This window comes from Amphiura filiformis, chromosome 6, assembly GCF_039555335.1.
Source record: "Amphiura filiformis chromosome 6, Afil_fr2py, whole genome shotgun sequence".
Classification (NCBI taxonomy): domain Eukaryota; kingdom Metazoa; phylum Echinodermata; class Ophiuroidea; order Amphilepidida; family Amphiuridae; genus Amphiura; species Amphiura filiformis.
The window spans coordinates 978,249-1,005,437 of NC_092633.1; the positions used below are offsets into that span (position 1 = coordinate 978,249).

The 27,189-nt window shown below is 36.3% G+C and overlaps 1 protein-coding gene across 6 annotated transcripts in view; it reads right to left on the reverse strand.

Annotated features, from left to right (window-relative positions):
- The window catches only part of LOC140154794 (beta-arrestin-1-like), a 150,723-nt gene that overhangs the window by 52,024 nt on the left and 71,510 nt on the right, over positions 1-27,189 (reverse strand). For 3 of the 6 annotated variants that reach the window (XM_072177372.1, XM_072177374.1, XM_072177373.1), the window contains one exon: positions 21,809-21,839. In XM_072177372.1, the coding sequence (XP_072033473.1) occupies positions 21,809-21,839 (31 nt within the window). Of the gene's footprint in view, positions 1-21,808; positions 21,840-23,993; positions 24,961-27,189 lie in introns of those variants that run through there. The other 3 variants (XM_072177371.1, XM_072177370.1, XM_072177369.1) reach the window with 2 other exon arrangements.

Sequence of the window (27,189 nt, forward strand, 5' to 3'; positions counted from 1 at the left end):
GTTTGAATTAATTATGACTTAAAAGTTATCATAGGTTAGGCCTACACATATAAACATAAACTTGTTCAGCAATCAACATATCAAAAAAATGACATGGTCAAAGTGGGGGAATGGTCACGAGGTCATATCAGTGGACTACTGGGCATAGCATGATGTTTGGTTGCCTGTGAGTGCATAATTGATATGTTGATAACAGATCTAATAATGTTGTGGAATCAAAATCTTCATTATATGGACCACATTGAAGTCAAAGTAATTATCTATCCTATCCTGTATCGTTTTATGGATAAAATTGACTCAAAATGTTATTGATGATATTATTGCTATCTTTAACATCAGTTTTGTCTTTTCAACGGGAAAAATCCGATTGAAAATAAAGTTTTTAGGGGCTAGCTATAATATTGAACAATATATCCCATATTTTGACATGCACTTATAGAAAATAAATAAATTATTGTCTTACTTTATAAATGATAAATACTGTAAAATGACACACAACTAAAGTGAGGCCAATTTCTATCTTTTTATTTGATTCATAAAATTACATTCAACAAAATGATTGAAGACTGAGAAAACACACAATGCAGACTACAGAATGGAGTAGGTAAGATGCCATGTCCATAGCTTTGCAGGAGTTTCGGACTAACAATCAACACATTCAAAAATACAGTTTAAAAGTGAAGATTGTAGTGAATGATCAGTCCTTTATCATGTGCTTGCCACTATCTACTTTATAGTAAACTATACATTGCGAAATATAAAATTATTTTAAAATAAAATGTGCATGTAAGTTGAGTTAACATAGCGAATTAACTAACAACTGCAGTGTATTTCTTGATTTTTATAATAAGCATGGGTAAAAAGCAGTAAAGACAAAAATACAGAACAATTTGGAGTAATGAATTAAAGAGTTGACAGGAGTTATAGGAGTTAATGTGTTTTGCTGTTTCAGTGTGCATGTTCTCACCATTGATGGTTTGGTGAACTGTCATGTAACATGGATGTAAGCGTGATCCTAAAAAATGCCTTTCACGGTGACCCAAACTATTTACAAGACCTCTTCTGCATTGACGCTGGCCTTCCCTTTTAAAGGGAGTTTTTATTATCATAAAAATTGACATACACAACTCATGCTTGTTTTTAACATTTATTTCTCTTATCTTTTAACAATTTTTGTCACATCATACAAAAATGTCATTTTCCGTGATTTTCTTCCGTTTTCCGTAAAACGGAAAACTTCGGACTCTAATTTATCCACAAAAAAAATAAACAAGAAATGTCTTTAAAAAAGACAATGCCTCCAAGATACCAGTGGGCAGCTTTTGTTATTAGTTAAGGAGACACTTATAATGCTAGCTTTAAGGTAACGCTATTGGATATAGATTTTGTCTGATTGAAATATGTGAGCCCATTCTCTCCTGATTACAAAACTGAAATTTTTTATTTTAATCGGATATTCGGTTACCAAAATATGGCCTGTCAAAATGGCACGTAACCAAGAAGTTGGCAACAACTTTTATTTTTGTTATGCAATGTTGTCAGGTAGGCCTTATTTTCTAATTATATATGCAAGAATTATACAAAGTAAAATGTTCAGATCGGCTACAAAATAAAATGGATGCCTTTGGCAAATTTCCATTTGCATAATTAATTAGGGCCCTAATCAACTTTTCTAATAAGTGGCCCTAATTAATTATGCAAATTGAAATTTGCCAAAACGCAACCGTAATTTTGTAGTATAGTGTGTGTTCTACCCATGTACCATGCCTCAGTACCATAGCTCTTTTACTTGTAGCCTTTGTAGGCCTATCTGATTATCTGAAATCTTTACTTTGCATAATTCATGCATGAATTAGAAAATCATCTGGCAACTGGACTTGTCAAAAATATAGAAAATAAAAAGAAAGTTGTTGCCAATTTTTTGTTTTGGTTTAGCGCCATTTTGACAGGCCATATCTCAAGAACCGAATGTAATCTACAGGGCATAAGTTTTAACATACTATAGTATTATTTAAATAGAAAGAAAATCTAAATTTGTGCATTAGCCAATAGGGCCACGGTCACCTAAAGCCATCTTGCAATCTTGCAGATAATTCTGATGTATGAAATAAGACCTTCAAACTTTCAGATATGAAGAGTTCCAGATGCAGGCAGCCGTTTCTGTTTTTTAAATATAGGCCTAAGTTGAATCAAGAGTCATTTCTTGTGGATTTTTTGACTGAAAATTACGATTGTAACGTTTCAGAGTAACACATTTTTGTATCAGATTCTTTTATGCTTGTTTATTATATTTTGTATTCAGGACTAAAATAATATTAATATTATTATATTTAGGGGAGTCTTTTCATAGGCCATTACTTTTTTTTTTTGTATATGTGTAATTGAATAAAAATCAAAAACATTATTGTTTTGTTTTCTTTCCTTCATTTGTGCTTTGTTTTGCATCGAAGGGCCAATATCAACACCTTGTTTGTAAGAAGTATTGTGTGGGAAAGATGATTCTTGCATTTTATTTTATAAACAAAAAGCAAATTTCTCAGTCATAGTCTTGAAGCGGTCATGGGTATATGCATGCAAAAATATTGCAACAGTACTCAGTAGAATGTAAAAAACTGACATAGGCCTACATACCACCAACATGACCAACCACGCATGGGAATTGGGGAAGCAAATACTAAAACGAATTATTCCGAATTATATCAACGCAATAAAATTGCAATACTTTAGTACAGCAATGAAGCAGGCCATAGGCGCGGCTAGGCGTATCATACCATACATTGCAAACATCATCATGATCATGTTTATGTACATGTACCTTTTTGAAGGTTTTTCGTACAATAAATTAAACTTGAAACGTGTGTCCGTTGAACACGGCACTACAGCACATATATCTCGTATGCAGAGAAATCAAATAGCTAGCCGGTCTTTTCAATCCCATCATTTCAACCTATTATTATGATGTAGACACGCATGCACGATGATTGCGGCCTAGTCGAGCCTAGCATGCATGCCAGTCGGCCTGCTGACTCAGCGCGTATTACATGACACGAAAATACTTCAAATTTTGCACAAAACAATCCATGATGTCAAATTATCACATCCAAAAGTGTCGCCATGAGCGTCAGCTTCAACTTCTCCAGCCAAAGTTTTTCCATTGATAATCAGATTTCATGTAATCATGAAATTAAACCTTGTTTGATGTGTATTCCCATTGTCACAGCATAAACTGTTTTCCATAATTAAACCTATAATTAAAGACCGAATTAAAAAAGACTAGTTTGCGTCTGACGTCATGACAAGGGCGCGCCGTGAGTGGTTGCTGGTTGACGGGACGGTATACGCAAGCTAGTCTTTTTAATTCGGTCTTCAATTATAACATATGAGTTTGAAAAATTCTAATGCATAATTCATGAACTTGATAGACCGCACCATTGGCGCCACGTGCTAGGTGTTTCTAGAATCCCTATAGAATAAGATTAATTTTAATGCTAATTTATTGCACATGCCGAGGAAGCATGATTACCTTTTTGAACATTCGGAAATGGCGATAGGCGAATTTATGTATGGCGCAGAGAGGTGGGGGATATATATTGGGCTCTCGATATTGGGCGGAAATTAGAGTACTTGTCAGAATATAAATTTGTACAATCGGCCTACATGCCGCGCAATGTGCGGCATTTTAGGTGTCAATTTCAAATCAAACTACCTCCTGGCGGAGGCAGAAAAATGGCCGGTCACATGAAAATCTGTACCAATAAAAACATATTTTAACAGAAATCCACCTATCCTTCAACTGATCAAAATGAAGACACGAGGTGCACAAATATCAAGCTAAAGCTACGTCATACAAGTGAAATATTGATCAAATCTCACATGTATCTATTTTCACTTCACATTTTTTGTGTATTCATTATTTTTCAAGTGGCAAGCATTTGTCTTGATGACAAATCATATAGAAACGACGCATGAAGTCTATATAATATGTGATGGCAAAAATATACAGTGGTATTTTCATGTACAGAATTGTTTGCAATTTCTGTCAAAGGTGATTTGTGTGCATGTTGGTATTTTCGCGTAAATTTTATTCTTAACTGAATGACTTAAATAAGTATTTTGTGATCCTAGCATCCTCTTTTTATGACATTTTTCAGTAGACATCCACAAAAAAGCTTATTCCCAAAATTTCAGTTGATTTCAATTTTGCGTTTATGAGTTATGCCTGATTATGTGTAACACTGCTCCATAGACAATGTGTTGTAATTTCGTTCTGTTGTACCAGAATGTATAAATTCAAATTTCACGATATTTTAATCTGCAAGAAATATTTGATACATAAACATATATAGCCAGAGGTTTCCAGTGGTATAAAAATTTCAACAAGTGGGGGGGATGAGGCTGTGGATCACAAAACGCCCTTTTAAGTTCATATTCATGTGTTGTTAAATTCGTGACCTACATTGTAACCTCTATTCGTGAATAAAATAATAATAAACCCCTCACGAAAATTACCACTTATGCAGCCACTATGTACCATAATGGCCTCATCCCAATGGCAAAGTTCAATAACCTCAATTAAACACTGGTAGTGCAAAATTTGACCACAAATTGAAGAGTATGAGTTTTTGTACCCAATTTTTCAAAGGTCATTCAATGAATGTACAAATATATTGGGGTTAATGAACTGTGCCCTGATAGATGAGCATGTTGTGGATCCTAGTGGGCACTGTATATGAGCTATTCCAGTTGAAATCCATACACCCCCTATGGAAGACATGACTTTAATCTCTCAAACAAGGGGTGTACATATCAAATAAAGTCACCCATTCAGATAACCCAATTCGAAATACTCACTCGCTGTGTGGGAGATTAAGGCCAGTGTAAGGCCTATTCGTCAGCAGAGTGCAACACTATCGTAAGTGCAGTATAATGCAATAGCTGCCATTTGCAACATTTCAATAAATGTACTTACTTACATGTAAAGGTCATATCTAGGGGTTAGCTCAGTGGCCATCAGGAAAGTATACAGAAAATCAACACTTTACAATGAGCATGATGAGGGGATTGTGCTGCAAACAATAGGTGTTTTACAAAAGGCAGCTATTACATTCTACTGCACTTACGAGAGTGTTGCACTCTGCTGACGAATTGTCTTCCATAGGGGGTGTATGTCTATCAACTGGAATAGCCCTACATGTAATGCTTCTTGTCTTCAACTAGGGAAATCACTCTACCATCACTTAATAATAAGATCATGTCTTTTACTTTTCATGCTCAGAATTGGGTGCAATTAACATTAAATGCTTTCTATCATTTTGTACCTTGAGGCAATCTTGAGCAAATTCGTGACATGATCTAGGGAAACAGGTCTACTATCAAAAATATCAAATTTTCAGGGTTTTTTTACATCAGTTTCTAGTAGTAGTCCTTCACAAATGCTGTTTTTGATTAGACTGCATTGCAGTCCCTTTTTGATTAACAATTCACTGCAGCCAATAACTTCCATAACACAACACATCCCCACCTAGAGAAAAAGATGGTCTCTTGTCTCACACTGTTGCTGTTTTTGAATGGGAGCAGTTCTCGTTCTCAACACTGAATGAACTTCAAAAAGAAGCTATGATGTTTTTATGCAAACCACATGGAAATTGAACTTCTCATACCAATTTTTGACAATTGCTGATAATAATAAGAAACAAACTAATTTGATCAGCTTTTTTGCCAAGAACTCAAAATCAATATAAGTGACATTAGACACATTTCCCTTATTTTCCTCATCAGAGAATAAAGAGTATGATCTAGTGGTGTTTGGATCAAAATATTGAGATAAATAAAGGTGAGTCACAGTTACGCACAAGAAGAATGTTTGTTTTCTACTAGATCCCAAAGCACTTGATATAGTGTCATTTCCATCCCATGTGCATGATTTTTCTCGGGAGGGGGAAATGCCTAAAACTTATATTTCAATATTATTGACCTCAACTCAAGAACAGCAAGATCTATGAAAATATAACTGCAATTATTTACTTCCTTAAGGGGGTACTACACCCCTGGCAAATTTTGTGCCTATTTTTGCATTTGGTGACAAGTTAGATATGTATATTATAGGGGCAAGGACTACAACTACTGCACTGAAAATTCAGCAACTCAAGGCAAGTAGTTATTGATTTATTGATCAAATATTGGTTTTCCCTCATTTTTGACTGTAACTCCACAACTGTTGTCTGTGCTGAAATAAAATTTCCAGTATAGCAGTTGTAGTCCTTGCCCCTATATTATACATATCTTACTTGTCACCAATGCTCTATCATTTTTGAGAAAAATGCAAAAATAGGCACAAAATTGGGCAGGGGTGTAGTATCCCCTTAACTCATTCCTACAAGAAAATATTAAGAAGTACAATGCAGTTTGTTAGTTACCTGGCTAAAACTGGACAAATATAGCTCCTGCCATCCCACCCATTCACCTTAAGCTATTCAAGTGTCTTTCAATTCAAATTTCTTGCAACATCTGCTGGAAGATGCTTGTATTAATTAGTGTACATCAAGTTCTTCCATTTGAAATCCATACAGCTCATGGAAAAAATAACCTTAAACTTCCACACAGAGAGTGTGAATTTCAAACGGGGTTAACCTGAATGTGTGACTCCATTTGAAATCGACACCCCCTGTGTGGGAGGTTAAGGTCATGTCTTCCATAGGGGGGTGTAAGGATTTCAATTGGAATAGCCTATAAGCAGTTTGAGATGAAATCATATCTGTAACCCAATAGCATCTTCTTTGATACTCACTGGTTGCACAGAATGAGAAGCAAGTTGACCTAAACTGAACTAAAAAATTACTCCAAGGGGTTGGTGCAAGGAAGCCCTATCTGCAGTAGCTGCCAGGTGTCATATTCTTAAATGTATACACTATAGAATGCAGAAATTGTTAAATTGTCTATATGGCAGCTATTGCAGAAAGGGCTTTCCTGCAATGTGAATCTCCTTTAGAGTCCGTTTTCCACACAAACAGTGCACTTGGTATTAAAACCTCATCATCACAGTGAGCCATTCCAGGCCTTTTGATATAAGTAAAGCGGTCAAATTTCAAGAGGTTGGAAGCGGTGCTTTAATCAAGCGTTTTGCATTCAAAATCGTCATGTATGTGCTGTTATAGTCTATAGAAATACCATCTGTCATGATGATAAACAAAATTGTAATTTCTTACATAAAAATCAACTGCACAATAATTGTAACCAATTAAATTACAAATAGAGTAAATTTTTCTTAAAAGGCAGATTTAAATAAAATGATCAAAATATAGGCATTCCATAGGTTAGAACAGTGAATGTACACAGCAGCATTGTCAGGGATATATCACAAGTAGTAATGATGAAACCCAGAGTTGATATCTTACCCTTCCCAAGATGCATTTCCCCTATTTCAATTTTCTGTATCAAAATACTATCTAGTGCAACCATTTTAAGGTATTTAAAATCTATGGTGCAACATGGGTAGACAGCGACACACAAAATGTACTTCAATGAAAAGAGCACACCCAGATCTTGCAAATAAATTTCTTGACTATCGACCCATGTTTACCCGGTCTATTCTCAATATTGTAATCGGAGTGTCACATGATGAAATGAGGTGACGCATCATTTTGCAAAGGATTCTGTGAAGGGTAATATATCTTCTCTGGACGAAACCTCAGGCTTGGAATTCAAAGTGTGTGTTTGAACAAGCACATAAAGCTCTATATTCATTATATAGGTGTCATCCTCAGAATGCGTACACACTGATATATGAAACCTACTATACTACAGCCAATGCCTGCATGATGATTTACCATAACCAATATGGATCATATGTAATAAACTTGACTGTGATGTGTTGATTGAAATTACTTTTTGAACTCGCAGCTCAGCTATCTCACATCACAGTGAGCAGGTCCGTTGCTGGGATTTATTTTCAATTTCAAAGTTTTTTATGAAAATAAAGTTGAACTTTAATAAATTTTTTCTTTCAAAAAGGGCTGATTTTCAAAATTTTTGCAGATAAAAGTGGACCTTTTTATTTGGATTGACATTTGGTACATTGCGCCTCTGCACCACCAATGGCTATGGATTTGGCTGTGAGATAAATCCTGATTGACTGCATGATTGCAAATGCGCATGTGGTGCACCAGTGGCATAGCAAGAGGGGGCAACCAGGGGCATCACTAGACCAATTGCCGACAGAAATATTTTTCCCTAATAAAATTGTGAATTGTAGAATCTAAAAAGTTGGAGGGGGGGGTCAAAATATTTTGTCAAAATTTGTTTTAATTAACAACTATTTTACCCCCTCCCCATCCCCTGAAAAATCCTGGCTAGGCTATGCCAATGAGGGGCACCAAGATGACATTGAATTTGTGGCCCATCACAGCAAAATTCCAACATTAAGTTATGATGTCTAATTTTGTGATATATCTATATACATGTATATGGATAATCAATAAATCATATATGCGGGTTGCTGGATGAAACTCATATGCTACAGTAACAGTCTATGTACAGTGAGTTCCCAGAATTTGAAAAGGCCATTAAGTGGATATTTATGATCACAAAGGTGCTAAAAATCATGACATCTTTGTGACTGGCATATTTTTTGCATTATGCCAATTTGTATATTAATTAGCATGAAAAAGCCAAAAGTGGATATTTATGATTGGAAAGGTGCTATAAAATCAAGAAACTGTGGTGATGGGTATATTTATGCTTATACACCAATTTGCATAATTAATTAACATGATTTACTATGCATTAATCTGACAGGAAATTAGTACGAGCCTCATTAATACTATCCCAACTGAACTTAATACCTCATTAAAAATAAATCTCTAAATTGTCACAATTTGTGGTCAATTTTAACATTAATTAGAGGTTAATGGCTGAATGAATATGATTTTGTTACAGTGCAAATGACACAAATCAATGCACACACCCATTAATTATTTTCATCAGAACAATGATGGGGAAAAATAAACGGAAAGTGCATTGATTTTTGTAATTTGTAATCAATAAAATCATATCAGTCATTAGCCTTTTACATGAACATCATTAACAGGGATGCCAGTTGCCTCCTGAAGTTGGGAAGGAAAATAATATTTCATAAAATACTAAAGGCGAAGCGGAGCGAGCGTAGCGAGTGGAGCTCTCGCCCCTCACGGCGTGGGGTCCAGGGGCCCGCTTAAGGGCCCTGGTGAGAATCAGGGGCAAAGCCCCTGGTCAGGGGCTCGAGGGGGTGAAGCCCCTCAAGCCAGATAGTTTCTGCACATTTTAAACCACAGGGAGGCTATTTTTAGGGGAAGTTACATGTCAACAGATTAAAAATTAAAGCAAATGATTTACAAATATACAGCTAAAATTACAACTTACCTATGGTTTCCTGGTAGCAAAGAGCAAATCCGATCGTAATTAGGCCCGTAATTCAATACCACACACGCAAGTTTAAAGTTTAAAGTTTATTAATATTTTATTGTCAAAACAAAACGCATACGTTCATACGATCAAGGCTTCCAATTTGCAGCCACAACAAGTCACATTTTTCGTGTTTCCGTGATTCTGTCTCATCCCTAGAGGTGTACAGCTACAAACACTGCGTATTGTACCATGCATAGGGCCACGTGCTCTTGAGCATGAGAGTGATTAGTTGACAAATACTTGACAAAAGAGGGCAGTATATTTTATTTTATTTCTTTCAGAGCCGGCGGACGCAAGGGTATTTTTTTTTTTCCTTCCAACCGGAGATTTTTTTTGCGGTCGGTATTTTTGTAAAAAAATACGCGCTGTCCGGATTTCCGGAAATATCCGGAAGACTGGCATCCCTGTCATTAAACCCATCATTAAACCCATCGTTATAAAGGTATTTGTTTGTATTTGGTATTAAAAAATTATCAAAATCAAAAGTAACAGAAATTGGCACCCAGAATTGATCACCAGACTGACCAAACCAGCGCTGGCATAAATATGCATGCATCGCATAGTAATAAGCGAACACAAATTTTCAGCGCCTAATCATGGATGTTTACCTATTTTACACAAATTATACGCAATGTTTTTTAAAAATATTTTAATCTATCAACCGGGGACTGATTTTATATCAACAATAGAGGACACACTCTCAAATGCATTTTTAGGCTGCTTGCAGTCAATTGCACATGTCAGCTATTAACGGGACGGTCCCCACTTGCAGTATTATTATTATTAAAGTTTCATATCAACATCCATGTTTGCTGGCAAACACCTATTCAATTGTCCTGGTTATGTATGTGTGTGTGTTGTGATATTAAACCTTTCTATATTTCATTTATAACTACAAACAAATTTCTTCCCTTTATTGCATTTTATTAGAAAACTATTCATGATTATAACAACAAGTAATCTATTCAGTCTTTACGTAACTAGATGCACAGCATAAGTCCATAAACATGCACAGCGGAAGTCTGTGTGCATGAACCCTAGTGCTGTAGAAGGACATTTTTGCCAGGTTTTTTTTGCGCTTTCAGTCAATTTAAGAACCACTAGCAAAAATATTGTTTTACATGTACTCATAGGCTTTAACCTTAACACCCATAAATACCACAAAATACCACGATGAAAACCAATGCACATGCATCAATCCCAGGGTCTGCAATGACGCAATCACCATAAGTGCTATATGCTCACGGAACCGCTGCTCGGGGTAGTGTAACCTGTGGGGCTACCGGTTGGTGGTTGTGTGCTTGGCATGCGGGGGTCAAATTCGGGGGTGCCAAGTGACATCTTTATCTTCTCTCCTTTTTTGTTTCTTCTTTAACTTAAAAAAAAAAAGCAGGGTTGGGTGTTAGGGTTTATGTGTAAGTGTGACTGTTCGTAATCAGGAATATAAGAAACCGCACAACTGCTCTGAACAATACAAATCGCAAAAAAAAATTTAATACCACGAGAATATTACCCTTTACAGTATCTATTGTATAGACTTGCTTATTTACATCTACCATCCATTCTTTCATTATTATTACCCCATTACAAATGCAAGGAATACCATCATATACAGTCTGCAAGGCTGAGTGAAAGGCACTCTATATCCATGGTAACTGGTCCTATATGTGAAAGGAACCAGAGTTGAGGCAATGAATTTTCATATAAGCTTTGTTATATACTTGTTAATTGCTTGAAAATTAATGCTTTTTCGCTTGAAACCAGACTCATGAATATTTATTGCAAAATGCAAATTACTGCACTTTTATGGCATATCTCCATTTGAAACATGAAATCCTACAGGATGACAACCGGTAAATTCACAAAATTGGCATTTGTCTTTGAGTGAAAATGTAACCGAAAGTTAGGGATTAGGGTCTTTGTGTCTTAAAAAATGTTTATAGGCATATTTGATATATATTTATGAATTGGCCGGCTAAGATTTCTGTGACCATATGACTGATCGCATGACGAACATGGGATACCCGCACATTGTGAATTGAGCTCTTTGATGTTTGGTTTCGGTTAGGGTTAAAGAGAGAGCGAGGAGAGCTGAGGGGTTCCCCCCTCCCCACAAAATTCATGAAAAATTGACATATTTCAGCAAATATGAGCCTCTCAGCACAGCCCCTAGTTTAATAGTACCATTTTTTCAAATTCTGGACCTGTAAGTCCCTGAAAATAGTAGATGTCCATGAAAATGTCAAAATTGAGGTGAAACAGGAAGTGAACCTGAATACAATTGTGGTAATGGACACTAACTGCATCATAATTACTGCAAAGAAAGTTCATATACAAGTCATCCATTACATATTTTACTGATATTGATATCTTCACTTTTAAAATGCACCCAAATAGTACAAATATCAGTTTCAATCCACTTCTAATAGAATTGCTATCAAACAAGTAATTCTCACATTAAAGATCTTCAACGATTCCTAAACGAGGTAAAAGCCCTTGGCTTTCCATGAGTCAAAAACCTATGACATTTGGTTAATTGGCAACCAGATACTGTACGATCACAACACTGTTTTTTACTAACTGCCTCCTTGTGCCAGGCACACACAAAAAAAATAAGACAATGCAGGAGATGCATGACTTCCTGTATTTAAAGCCACAGATTTACATGTGTATAACACAATTATATAAGATTATATTGCGCTTTATAGAAAGCCAGTGACCACTTTAGTCCACTTTGGCCCAAGATGCACCTTATAAACTATTTAGCATCACTCAGGCACAGTACCCTAATTAGCTTACATAATAGAATAACCATCACAGCCAGGATCAGCTGAGTTTGGACCAAGACACACCTTATAAATCATTTAGCATCATTCAGGGCTGCAGCTCTATACAAGGCACAGTACCCTAATTAGCTTACATATAGGATAACCATCACAGCCAGGATCAGCTGAGTTTGGACCAAGACACACCTTATAAATCATTTAGCATCATTCAGGGCTGCAGCTCTATACAAGGCACAGTACCCTAATTAGCCTACATATAGGATAACCATCACAGCCAGGATCAGATGAGTTTCGACCATGACACACCTTATAAACCATTTAGCATCATTCAGGGATGCAGCTCTATACAAGGCACAGTACCCTAATTAGCTTACATATAGGATAACCATCACAGCCAGGATCAGCTGAGTTTGGACCAAGACACACCTTATAAATCATTTAGCATCATTCAGGGCTGCAGCTCTATACAAGGCACAGTACCCTAATTAGCTTACATATAGGATAACCATCACAGCCAGGATCAGCTGAGTTTGGACCAAGACACACCTTATAAATCATTTAGCATCATTCAGGGATACAGATCTATACAAGGCACAGTACCCTAATTAGCTTACATATAGGATAACCATCACAGCCAGGATCAGCTGAGTTTGAACCAAGACACACCTTATAAATCATTTAGCATCATTCAGGGCTGCAGCTCTATACAAGGCACAGTACCCTAATTAGCTTACATATAGGATAACCATCACAGCCAGGATCAGCTGAGTTTGAACCAAGACACACCTTATAAATCATTTAACATCATTCAGGGATACAGATCTATACAAGGCACAGTACCCTAATTAGCTTACATATAGGATAACCATCACAGCCAGGATCAGCTGAGTTTGAACCAAGACACACCTTATAAATCATTTAGCATCATTCAGGGACACAGTTCTGATACAAGGCACAGTACCCTAATTAGCCTACATATAGGATAACCATCACAGCCAGGATCAGCTGAGTTTGGACCAAGACACACCTTATAAATCATTTAGCATCATTAAGGGATACAGCTCTATACAAGGCACAGTACCCTAATCAGCCTACATATAGGATAACCATCACAGCCAGGATCAGCTGAGTTTGGACCAAGACATCTTATAAATCATTTAGCATCATTCAGGGATGCAGCTCTATACAAGGCACAGTACCCTAATTAGCCTACATATAGGATAACCATCACAGCCAGGATCAGCTGAGTTTGGACCAAGACACACCTTATAAACCATTCAGCATAATTCAGGGACACAGCTCTATACAAGACACAGTACCCTAATTAGCTTACATATAGGATAACCATCACAGCCAGGATCAGCTGAGTTTGGACCAAGACACACCTTATAAATCATTTAGCATCATTCAGGGACACAGCTCTATACAAGACACAGTACCCTAATTAGCTTACATATAGGATAACCATCACAGCCAGGATCAGCTGAGTTTGGACCAAGACACACCTTATAAATCATTTAGCATCATTCAGGGATGCAGCTCTTTACAAGGCACAGTACCCTAATTAGCTTACATATAGGATAACCATCACAGCCAGGATCAGCTGAGTTTGGACCAAGACACACCTTATAAATCATTTAGCATCATTCAGGGATACAGCTCTATACAAGGCACAGTACCCTAATTAGCCTACATAATAGGATAACCATCACAGCCAGGATCAGCTCCCAGAGTTTGGCCTAAGACACACCTTATAAACCATTTTGTATCATTCATGGACATATCTCATAGACAAGGCACAGTTTTTCCTAATTAGCATTTTCCTAATAATATACCTAATAAAACTAGTTTTAAACATGAAAAAAAAAAGTCCTTCAGGCTTTCCAGACAGGGGTGTGGTCCAATCTTTTCTAACATTGAGGCCTACCATTAAAACAATATGTCTCCACATTTCGAGTTGAATTGTGCCAGTGGGTTTGATATAAGAAGCAAAAACATGTATAACAATGCCCCATAGGATGGTATATGTTTACACTTCTGGTGCTCAGGTAATAAATTTTACTGGGGTAATAAGAAAAATATGAGCTATCTTCTGATACAAAAATCTCAGATTTGTTGAGACAAATGGGGGTTGCGGCTGTGGATCGGGTCACACCCCTTTAAACAGGGGCGGGTCAAGGATTGTCAAGGGTGTAGAGGCTAGAATTGGCTTTAACTGGACTGATTTGGCAAGATTTTTTGATCTTAGCTCAATTTCCTATGCTTGGGGGGAATGGGGCAGGGGGCATATGTCTGTTTTCTCCCATGCAGATTTTCCCCTGCCTTTAAATGTAATGTTCTAGTGTGAGATGTGAGGCGTGGTTCCTTCTCACTTTTGTACATTATTAATTACAATTAGTGCATTGATGGATATCCATGCATGCAGCAATGATGCTTTGAAAGAGTTCAATGTTGTAGGTATTGCCAACGATATGTTACTTACAGTAATCTCATTTATATCACAATGCCAACTGGATTACACTTTTGAGTGGGATTCGAACCAGCAACCTCTGAATTGCAAGACTAGTGCTCTACCATCTGAGCTATCCAGCCCTATGATGGACGGCAACCCCAATTATCTTACTAGTCGGATCCATGAAACCAGTGCTCGAATTTCGCGGCGGCCACCGCGGCCATTGCCGCGGTGCCCTTTCATTTGGCCTTAATGCCCTGAAAAACAAGAACTTTACGCGGCCACAATGGCCTTGCCCTAATTTTGCAGTGGCCAGTAGCATTTGGGATCGAGTCTCGGGTCGGGAACAAAAAAATGCTCTCGATTCCCGGAAGTGGAATCAATTTAAAAGTAGCCCTTTTTATTTTGTATCACAATTGACTGTAAAGCTTAAGCTTTCATACAATCGCAGGTTACACTCAATCATTATGATCACACGTGTCGTTTCCTCCAGCTTCCTCGCCCGCAAGCGAAATCACAACGGAGTTGCCAGATCTTTTGCCGCACAAGCGCAGCAAATGCGCTGCAGGCTGCACACAACAAAGTTCATCGATATCGGGCCACATGTTTCCTTGCTGACTAAAGCGCCCAACACGTGTCTCCTTAGCGGGTTGGCAAATATGTTTTTCGATCGTTCTGCAAAAGGTAGAGATCCTGTGACATCCTGCAATTTGTTTATCGGAGATTTATTTTACGTATTTTTGTGTGATTTTTTTTTCTTCCGTGTTTTTTCAGCATTAAAAAAATGCTGGAAAATAAAAACGCTGACATTTTCATGCCTGAATGTATTCTAATAACGAACCTGGAGCGAATATGAAAATTGAAGCTGTATTATCATTCTAATAACAGGTAAAAGTTTGACTGTATCACTGCACCTCCCAGGTGTTTGTTTCTGTTTATTTACATTCTCATATTTCACTGAATGAATCATGAAATAAATAAATAAATAAATATATATATAAATAAATGAATGAATCATGAAATAAATAAAGAAAGAAGAAATAATGGTGGATGGATGGATGAACGAATAAATATAGGCCTATGAAATAAATAAATCATGGCCTCGGTGCCCCCTAAAATGTTAAATAGCCTAGGCCAAGTTGGCCTGCCCTAAAAATAACGAAATTTGCTTTGGCTTTGGTGCCCTGGCATGATGGCCTCGGTGCCCCCTAAAATGTTAAATAGCCAAGGCCAAGTTGGCCTGCCCTAAAAATAACGAAATTCGAGGCTTGCATGAAACCATACTGTCGTGTGGTCATGTCAGCTAAATTTTCTTTGCTCCCCTTCTATATATTATTACCTGGTCAGTTTATCTGTATATATTGTTTACCATAATTATAATAAAAGGATACATAATTTATAGTGTTGTTTTTTTCGATTTGTTTTGATTATAATGTATTTTCCACTGGCTTGCTTGATATTTAACACTTATACTCCAAATGCAAGGTGCAAGTTACGGTCAACATTACACATGCCATTATTGGTTTTTAAACGTAATGGCTGCATTTCCATTATATTATAATACTTATGAGAAACCTTTCCAATTCAATTTTACACAAGCATCAAATTCACCAGATCTATGAATTCTGACGTTGCCATAATATACAGGTAGCTAGAAGGTAGGGCAGTATTGGTAGAACAGCATTATATTTTTTTCTCTCCAGTCTTGTTTTTCTGCTTCTTAAATTTCAAGGCTTACATTCTGTTGTTGTACATGCATGTCTAGCTCTCTTGATCATGAATGTTTTACTTAAGCTTACGTTATAGAAGAAAATTTTCGCAAGGTGTTTATTTATTTATTTTACAGAACAGCAAATTTAAAGGTCTGTGAAAATATTTCTTTTACCTACATGTATAGGCTTTAATCTATAACTGTTTGTAATTATGAAAAAAATGAAACTGGAAACCTGATCTGAACAGTTGAAATTGTGAAAAATAATATGATGAAAATAACATGCTTAAATTACTGTACCCAGGTATCCGTTTGAAATGTACAATTTTCGCATGTGTTTATTTTTCTGCTTTTCGTGGACAATTCACAGAACAGAAGAACAAATTAACTCTCTCCATGTGGGTGTCAACGGCAGACGACATGTTACAATTTGTTTTAAAAGTTCAGAAATTTCAAAATTGTACATTTTCATGACCATATTTGGAATCAGCAAGGAAAAAGCATTAAGGTGGTATTGGATGCATTTTCTAGAAATTAGAAAATGCTTTGAGCATGTTTTAAACAGATTAATTGAGTAGGGTAAAGTACACTGATTAATATGCCTTTTGTTTGGAGCAAATCGGACATACGGTTTCCAAAATACATCAATTTATATTTTCTTTGTATCCTATTGTTTTTGTCAATAATCAATATTAACTATATAAATGCTAATTAATTATGCAAATATGCAAATTAGGGGGCGGCTTCACTATATAATACATTAGAACATATTAGAAACACTTTGACCAAGTTTCAGGGCAAAATTATGTAAAATAAAAGTACCCTGAACATTTATGCATGGATTTTTAGCAAAATATTGGCAAAAATTATATGTAAATGAGCTTCTCCAGTCATTTTAGCTGATTAACTTGATTGATTATTGATAAAAACAATAAGATACAAAGAAAATATAAATTGATATATTTTGATAACTGTATGTCAGATTGACTCCAAACAAAAGGCATATTGATCAGTGTACTTTGCTCTACTCAATTAATCTGTTTAAAACATGTTTAGAGCACTTTTATAATATTTATAACCACCTTAAAATGAGTACAAACAAGACTAGTATTGGTTTAGTGGTTAGTGAGATGGCTCTTGATATTTTGAGAAAATATCTTAAAACTTTTTATGTTGAAGCCCATGGCTAGAATGCAAAGCATTAATTAAAGGCCTGCAAAAAATGCTTAACCCATATGCTTAATAAGAACAGTTTTGCAAATACAAGAAACCACAACACTGCTCAGAGCAGTTAAAATTGCAAAAAATTAACACCGCTAAAATATCCTGCTATACTGTGTGACTAGTAGATGATCCCTGTGTGTACTGTGTAGGCATGCTACTGCTAGTAAAAATACACATTTGGTTTAAAAATATACAGCATAATGCACCATGAAATCACAATATCTGCAGCTAAATGGGCTATTCCAACTGAAATCATTACACCCCCTATGGAAGACATGTCCTTAATCTTCCACACAGGGAGTATAAATTTCAAATGGGATTACCTGAATGGGTGACTTATTTGAAATCTATACCCCCTGTGTGAGAGATTAAGGTCATGTCTTCCATAGGGGGTATTTGGATTTCAAATGGAATGTTCAAATGTTACCAAAGGTATTCATAATGATTCTATGACTTTTGCAAAGGTCGCTCACTCGCTTTATGTTGAGCATGACATTATATGAGGTGCTATAATTAGGAATGATTATTGAGAAATTACATCAAAATAATGGATTCACTTAGATTCGCCATGTTCATGCACATCATTACGCATATTAAATTGGTCTTTGTGGTTAGACACTGCCTCATTGCATTGCATGAATAATACATTAGTTATGAGATCTAAATTTAATAGGTCTAAATGTGTCGGATTGACAAGCTATTCCAGTTGAAATACATATCTGAATGAGCAACTCCATTTGCATATATGTATTGCCCTTTTCAACCGACACTATAATCTGAAAAAAAAATAAGGATCACATTTTTTTTGTTTTATCAATATATTTCTGCAAAAAATGTTTTGCCTGTTCGTTGGGTACACCCCATCAGTCCTAAACACTGTCAATCCGAACCCCCATCAGTCTGAATTTTTAGGGTTAGGGTTAGGGTTCCTAAAAAAAAAACCAAGCCATTGTTTACCATCATATTTTTGTATTTTATGTGGCGTGGCAAAATATTATTAAAAAAAAAATATTCTGCCCGACTGAACGTTTTTTGTTTACTTGAATGCCATTAAAAGAGTGACAGATCGATTTGCATTGTCCAAAATATGTCAACATATTCAGCATAATGTATACTGTTTTATACAGCAATCAAACATCAACATTAATTACATCATTTATTTCACATATTTTATTGTCCATCAAGATGATAGAATATTTAGTCTACTTGTTACTATGGAAACTGTTGCTATGATATCACAATTCATAGAGTGATTATTGTTCCGTTTATTATTATGGTTAATGAAGAAATAAGTGATGGATTCAAGAATGGTTGCACAACTGTGGTCACATCTATTACAGAAAATTCCCTTACACTACAGTCAGTCTACTCTGAAGTACAAAGTACCAACGCGGACGCACACATTATGCCGCCTTTGAAGGCACGCATACCTGCAGCAGAGACGCAGCACTGCGCTGTTTACGCGCTGTATACGCACATGTTGTCACTTTATCATCGGTTTTATCAAGGCAGAAGTATTACCTATGAAAGAAGTTATGAATTACAATTCATACCTTATATTTTATAATAAACGTCCGTTCCCCCATTTTTTTCAACCTTAAATGTTTAAAATGCTGAAAGTTTCATTATATCTTGTGTATGTAAGCTTACCATGATCCATACAAGGTCAAAAATTACCGAAAATGGCATCACAAGTGAACCGGAAGTCTTTGGTCCCAAGTTCATAGTGTCATTTTGGCGTGATTTTTAAGCTTACCTAACCATATTTTTTGAAGGAAAAATTGATGAAAGGCCCATTTTGTGTAAAAATATTAACAAAAGGTCCACTTTGTTTTAGCTTCCCACATCCCCCCCAATAAATCCTAGTTACAGGCCTGAAACCATGCTTATTGTTACAGCACTTTATAGAAAGCATTACATCATCCGAGTAAATAAAAAAAGTCCATCTATGAGTCTAATATAGCCTATATGATGAATCCCAGTTTCAGAAGTTTTTTTTGTAGTGTTCTACCCTCAGAACCTTAAAAAAAAAGTATGTAATCGTTTTCCAACAATGCATCAAAAAGATTGCAACTATAACAAAAAAAAAATCACATCCTCACCAATTTAAGAAAATCTTATGGATGAGAACCAATAAAGTTATTTTATGTGACCTAAAAGAAATACACCCAGTACTACTTCTTTTGAAATTCATCCTCACATATGAATAACATAGCTTGCATGCTGTTGAATCTTAATCTTATAATAAAGCAGTAAATTTGATCAAGTATGTTATCATTCCAACTAGTTCTACCCTGTGTGTGACATAGGAGTCGTTCACCTAGATGGTGCTATCTTCAGTAGACAGGACGACAGGTGGATGGATTGTCTAGATCTTATACCCTATATCGTTGTCTGCATCAAATACTGTCAATCTCAAAAGGCTGCCTTCTGTGATTTTTATTATCATTGTTGCATTTCATATTGTTATTATAAATTATATTTTAGCTTGCTTCTTTCTTTTGTGAATGGACATGGGATTGTGATAGTGTGATATTATCTCTACATTAATATATCAAGTTAATTTTACAGTGTATCTTATCACAATTAGAAGACAAAATTAAAAAATTCACAAAAGGCAGCCTTTTCAGATATGAGAGTTTGTGTTGTGGACAACGATATGTTGCCATTGAAGCATAATGTTTATGGTGTTATAATTTCAGGAATATTATGATTACCAAACTAAAAATAAATTTTAAACAACCAACAAAACAAAACAAAAAACCAACAACAACAAACCTAACATCCAAACAAAAAAAGGAATATTTAGACCTAACCATAGCAGCTTTTATGAAAATGTCGGAATGTCGGACCATGATTGAGGTAGACTGAGTGAGCGAAAAAAAAACTTACTTGTACGGACAGTAATTATGTTTATAGTAAAGTGATAGGAAATTCCATTCAAATATCTCGTGGGACTTGTTGAACATGATTGATTGGGGGCCGATTCCTGGATTCGCAAGATTCTTTTGGACGTGTTCCAGCAATTGAAAAACGAGTTTGAGAACAGAAACACGTCAAGCAAAGTATGTTTTAAATACTTCTACAGTTTCTTTCTAAAAGTATATCCACAGTTAAAAGAAGAGCTTTTCAAACCACAAATCCAGTACAAAAAGCACAAATTTGGGACAAAAACCTGTACCATTTAAAAATTGAAAATCTTTCAGCAGATTTGCTATAGAAGATTTGGTAGAATAGAAAGTGGAGGTCATAAAACCTTTGGAAATAATATGGTAAATAAGTCAAACATTATTATGTTCACTCCAAATTTCATAATTTTGATGATCCCAATCATATTACGATCTAAACTGAAGCCAATTAATTTTTTGTTTTCTTACAGCACCTCAAACTATCACACATGTGATATATCCAAACTATGTTCTCATTTTGCTTAATCAGGGGCGGTTTTACAAAGATGTAGAATCGATCCTTAAATTTAAAGTTGTTAACTCACTCTCATATTCATTTATTCAAGCTAACTCATGGTAATTTGAGCTCATAGATTTGTTATATCAAGCTAACTCATGGTAACTTGTGCTCGCTCATGTGAACAATTGCTAACTCAAGCTAACTCGAGCTCACTCATGGTAACTTGAGCTAACTCATGTGAACAATTGTTAATTCAAGCTAACTCATAGTAACTCAAGCTCACTCATGGTAACTGTGGTCATCATGCTAACAATAAATTGTCAACTCATGTCACATCATAGACCCTGGAAATAGAATATTTCTAGGGAGGGTCTATGGTCACATTAGCTAACTTTCTGAGATTCCAGATTTGAAGATTAGAAGTCACTATTTTCTCCAGAATTTCTTTTTTTTTTCTATTGAAATTTGACATGTGTAATGCACTCATCAATGGGCTGTATCTGCTAAGTATCTGGTTGACTTTACAATCATTTTAGAGGGGGGAAGGTCACATCTAATACACTGCAAGATTCCTATTGTGGCCGCCTGCACATGTACACCGTCGCCCAGGTACCTGACTGTTACACACAGAGTACCTATAGAGTACCAATGCTGCTGCTACACAGGACCCACCAGCAGTGGTACTACACTGGTACATTGTACTCCTCCAATACTGTACAGTACCAGCCAAGTGATGGTGTACCTGTGCAGGCAGCTCCAATAATCTTGTAATGTAAATGAACTTACCTTTCCATTTGGACTGCTTTTCTTGAAAACTCTGTACAAGGAAATAAGAAGAAGAAAAAAGTTCAAGTTCAGTCATTATTTTTTACAATGCAGACATCAAACAAATTCAATTCGGAGATTACAACACTAAATTGACTTCCACACTCCAGAATCAAAACAATGGACTGTTTTTATACAATGCTAGAGTGAACAATAGCCCATGAGGAGTGACACAAGTCAAGAACTCTGTAGCCACCTAGGCACCATAAAATTCTAGTCTAGTGATACAGTAGCATAGCCAGGACTTTTCAGAGGGGCCACAAAAAGGGGGGGCATGGCAATTTTCAAGGGGGTACAATTTGGCAAAAGGGGGGGGGGGGTATTTATCACAGGGTGGTGGCTCACAGGGGGAGGGGGAGCTGCCACTGCAATGATTTATTAAAGTCAATATCATTTAATATCCAAAGACATCAAATAGACCCATACAGCTTACATGTACAAGCTGTAAGCACGTATGTGTACGTAGTACGCAATCAACTGGCAATAATTTTGGACACAATTTTCATAAATTTCAGTACATATTATTGTAGATGATCCCCTATCTCTCCCTTTTCGCATCTGTATAGATGTAATTACGCCAGGTAAATATGCGTTGACAAGGCCATTGATGCTTAATAGCCCAGGCACTGAGTTACAAAGCATGCATCTTTATGAATTAATTAGATTAATGGTATACTGACTCTCCTTTATCAGCAACAGGCACGCAGACATTTTTAAAAAGCCAGCAACAAGTCTATATATTGCCAGAGAAAATCTCATTATGCATACCTTGATCAACTGTGCTGGAGTAGCAGGGACAGGATAACAGCGCAAAAATATTCCCATTTGATAACGCAAGCATGTCCTCTATACCTTTTAGCAGTGTTATCTTAAAGATTGTGAATCGCAATAATTACGTGAACCATTGCCGTGAAACCAGGAACATGTCCAAATTTGGCTTTTAGATATTGTTTACATAGTATACAAGCTTTGAAATGATACCAAATTTGGATTTAGTTGTGGTTTTAATAACTTGATTTTGAGAAAAATCAAAAGTTGTCAAGAGTTAGTTTACATCTAAACATGATTTTTTTACCAAGTTCGCCGTCGCAAACAATAAAGGAGACAAGTAGAAAAAGTGATCCTGCCTGGGAATCGAACCCAGGACCTCAGGTTTACGAGACCTGTGACTTAACCACTCAGCCATGGGAGCTTCATGATTAGGCTGGTTGAAATTCAAACCTATAAGCGGTCACTTAAACTTATCTCCTCCCCGCAAATAGTTTCTGCCCAATCTTATTGGACTACACAGTGTTTCTCGGCATAAGGTATCTTCAACTGATCTTCCAACTTGTAGAAAATACAAGTTAAGAAGTTCTAGTAAGCCTGACCAAGCCCGCCATGACTAGAAAATGTTTGAGAAGGACCCTTATAGTACCCAGTCAGTAATGGGGAAGCATTTACAAGTGTGCACTATGTACATCTCAGGAACTATATGGTCAAATTTTCATTCAGAATGTTGCATGGTCAAATCCAGTTGAATAGCCAAGGGGGGGTAGATGCTTGTGAGAAGTCTTACCCCCGCCTCCCCAGGTGCAAGGTCCTCAGTATAAACATGCCCATAGTCCTCTTTTTCTCTCCTTCTCTCACATGCATACACACAAATCCACACATTGTGTTTCATTGATCACGATATTTAAACTTAACAATGCATGAACAGAAATAGCCATGTTACAATGTTATATGTATCAGTACAATGGTGATAATATTTTCACGAGGTGAAATATCAATATGGACCGTTTGCCAAGTTGAATTATGAACAGCTCGTATTTTACTGGACGAAAATATTTTTCCACTGAACGAATATAAACATTCAATATTTGTTTTATATAACTCGTATATAAATTCCTTTTCTTCCACTTAATTTTATAAATCATCAAGAAAATAAAATAATAAAAAAAAAACTATATTTATTTCAGAAGCAACACCCACCTATAATAGGGCTACACATTGTTATTTATTTTCCCCCATATATTTATTTCAAAATGGGGGACTTACAAGTTGTAAATCTGATATATTCGCCCAGTATACTATCAAGAGATGCAGAAATTCTAAGCATCAAGTTTTACTTAATACTAAGGTGCACACATGGTTGGTATCATATTACCTTGGTGCTGGACTTTGTGGTCTCTCGTCTTCTTCCTTCTTTTTTTCTTCTGCTTTTGTCTTTTCTTCCTCTATCTTATCCCACTCGTCTTCTGCTTTCTTCCTTTCCTGTAGACTTCTCAGCGTCGCATCCCTCTCCTCTTTAGCTTTTAAATCCTGTGCAGCCTTGGCTGGTATCTGCGCTGCCTTTTCAAGCACAGCTTGATGTTCACGCTCAGCTCGTGCGACCATGGCAGCTGCCTTCTCAGCTAGTAAGTCCCTTTCGTGTTGTTTGATTATTTTTCTCTCTCTGCTCTTGATTTTCTTCTCGTGGTGAGCTAATGCCCAGCATGCTATGATTCTCTTTGGCTTTCTGATGAGATGGTGCATTTACAAGTGGTGGTAGTACTCCTGATTTGGTGTTGTGACTTGGGATGCCAACACGACCTGCTCCGTGCATCCCTCGAGGACTTCGCACATTTTTCTGCGGTAGAACCTGCGTTGAGGATGATTCCATAGCAGCACCGCGCTCTTTTTCTCTGCTTTGTCCAAGTGGTTTGGATTTGATCATTCTGGCCAATGTTTTTTACACATAGGTTGTATACCACAACCTCTATTAGTCCACAAGTGTATGGTTGTGACCAGTGCTCAAATTTAGCACCTGTCTGTTAGCCTGTAATTTGCTCTGCGAGTTGTAATGCTGGCGAGCAAGTTGTAAAATACAGCCAGCCCAATTGACAACTGGTCCACACTGAAACAGCGGACCAGTTGTTACAAAAGTTAAGCGCAAGCCCTGGTTGCGACCATTCAAATCATCATGTAAATGAAGAATATAGTACTCCTTCACAATTTTTTTTGCATAACACTTGGTGAAACCATACAGTGCTTATACAAGCGAATTCTTACTCTGCTACACTCAATGAGAAAACAAGAACATGCATGATATCACTTCCCGTCTTGGCAATGTTTGTAGCCAACAATGTAAGGTACAAAAGACAGAATTTCTTCACTCTACAGCCAAAACACTAAAGCCTGCTATGTATCAAAAATAGTATCCTTAGATAGGTGTTCTAAACATGACCTTCCCCCTTAAACGTAGGTATTTCCAGTTTCCTTCCTTTCTATGGATCACATGGATCCAACAGGTTTGACGTTTGACACCTAACTGCATGTGTTAACACTCATCTGCATTTTTGCTAGAATTTGCAACCAATAACTGATTAACAACCCCAAAATCTCATAATAAATTTATTGCAATTTAGGGTGACGTTTTATAAATATGTCACAAAATCAATACGCTGTTTAGTGAATCGATACCGGCGTGGAATCACATAATATGTGGATGGGTATTATACGGCTGCTATGACAATCGTACATCATATTAAAAATACATCTATTTCAGCAGCCATGCATGGTGCTTTTTGAATCGGTCTAGCATGGATGGAACAAACAATCACCAGTTGCCGTGGTAATGATGCTATTATCAATCAAGATCAGCAAGAGCTGCCAGATGCAAACTACTAGTAAAGTACATTGTAGTACTATACTTGTTCCATGTGCGTGCATAAAACAGGGATACACACACACCTACAATGTAACTAAGAACCAGCGATACACCTACAAATGGGGATATCCCCATTTGACCAAAGTGATTAAGGGGTGCGCTGAAATTAAAAGAAAGTGAGGAAATTCGGACAACAAAAAAGCCTGAATTCAGGTTTAAACCTGAATATTCTCATGCCTGAATTATGCGTACCCAGGGTTTCAAATTCTTGAAATGGTCTGCATAACATGGCTTGTCCCCCCCCCCCTCCCCCATTGGACATGCCATTGCCTCCACCTCCTTTCGACATACCAACAAAACCTTTGCCCCTTTTCAACATGACAAAAAATCTTTGCCCCCTCCCTTTACTAGAAAATCTTTTCCCCCTATCATTCACCATCCTGGGGTACACATAATTATTCTGACAAAGAATGATTCCAAATAATTGAATTCACTCTCAATGATTTTGAGGATCAGTATTACACTGTAGATTTTTTTAATTACTTCAAAAGTACATGCAGCAGCGAATTTGTACATTAACCGCAAGGCTCTCAGAAACAAGTAAACAAGCTAATATCTTAAACTGCTTCCCATGTTTAGTATTCAAGGCAACTTATGAATACAAAAACATACTGTACTTTCACTACAAATAGTTACAAAATTGTTTGAAATATTCATGAGGACAACCTTTCGGTTTCAATTGATTACAATATCTGCTATTTTCTTGTTGCCTTTCTTTAAGTTGGATAAATGACACCTGGTCATCATCATCAACAAAATGGAAGGAAGGAAGGAAGAAAGGAAGAAAGAAAAAGAAAGAAAGAAAGAAAGAAAGAAAGAAAGAAAGAAAGAAGAGAAAGAAAGAAAGAAAGAAAGAAAGAAAGAAAAGAAAGAAAGAAAGAAAGAAAGAAAGAAAGAAAGAAAGAAAGAAAGAAAGAAAGAAAAAAGAAAAGAAAAGAAAAGAAAAGAAAAGAAAAGAAAAGAAAAGAAAAGAAAAGAAAAGAAAAGAAAAGAAAAGAAAAGAAAAGGAAGAAAGAAAGAAAGAAAGAAAGAAAGAAAGAAAGAAAGAAAGAAAAGAAAAGAAAAGAAAAGAAAAGAAAAGAAAAGAAAAGAAAAGAAAAGAAAAGAAAAGAAAAGAAAAGAAAAAAAAAAGAAAGAAAGAAAGAAAGAAAGAAAGAAAGAAAGAAAGAAAGAAAGAAAAAGAAAGAAAGAAAGAAAGGCAACAAGATCTGATTGCGTTCGCCTGCGACCGCAAGCATGCACAGCCAGCAGTGACAAATGAATATGTGTGAACCGGAAGTGATCCCTTAATTACCTTTGACCCTGCAAAAATATTACATAGTGCTTAGGATGTCATAAGGAATATTCCTGGTGAATTTCAGCTTAATCGGAACTTATACATGGATTTTCATTTTTTTAAATTTATGATTTACCTTTTGACCCTTTAATGACCTTTGACCTCAATGAAAAAAACCCACATGTACACCGACAAAATGCATTGTTCCAATTTTTATTAAAAAATTCTACTATGTTTACTTGTTGAGAAAAAAATGCTTAAAGTTATTTAGCTAAAAACAGGAAGTGACCCCTTAATGACCTTTGACCCCAAAATAAAAATACCATGCATACATCAGGTAACACTGATTCATGTATGATGATTATATTACTCTGGTCT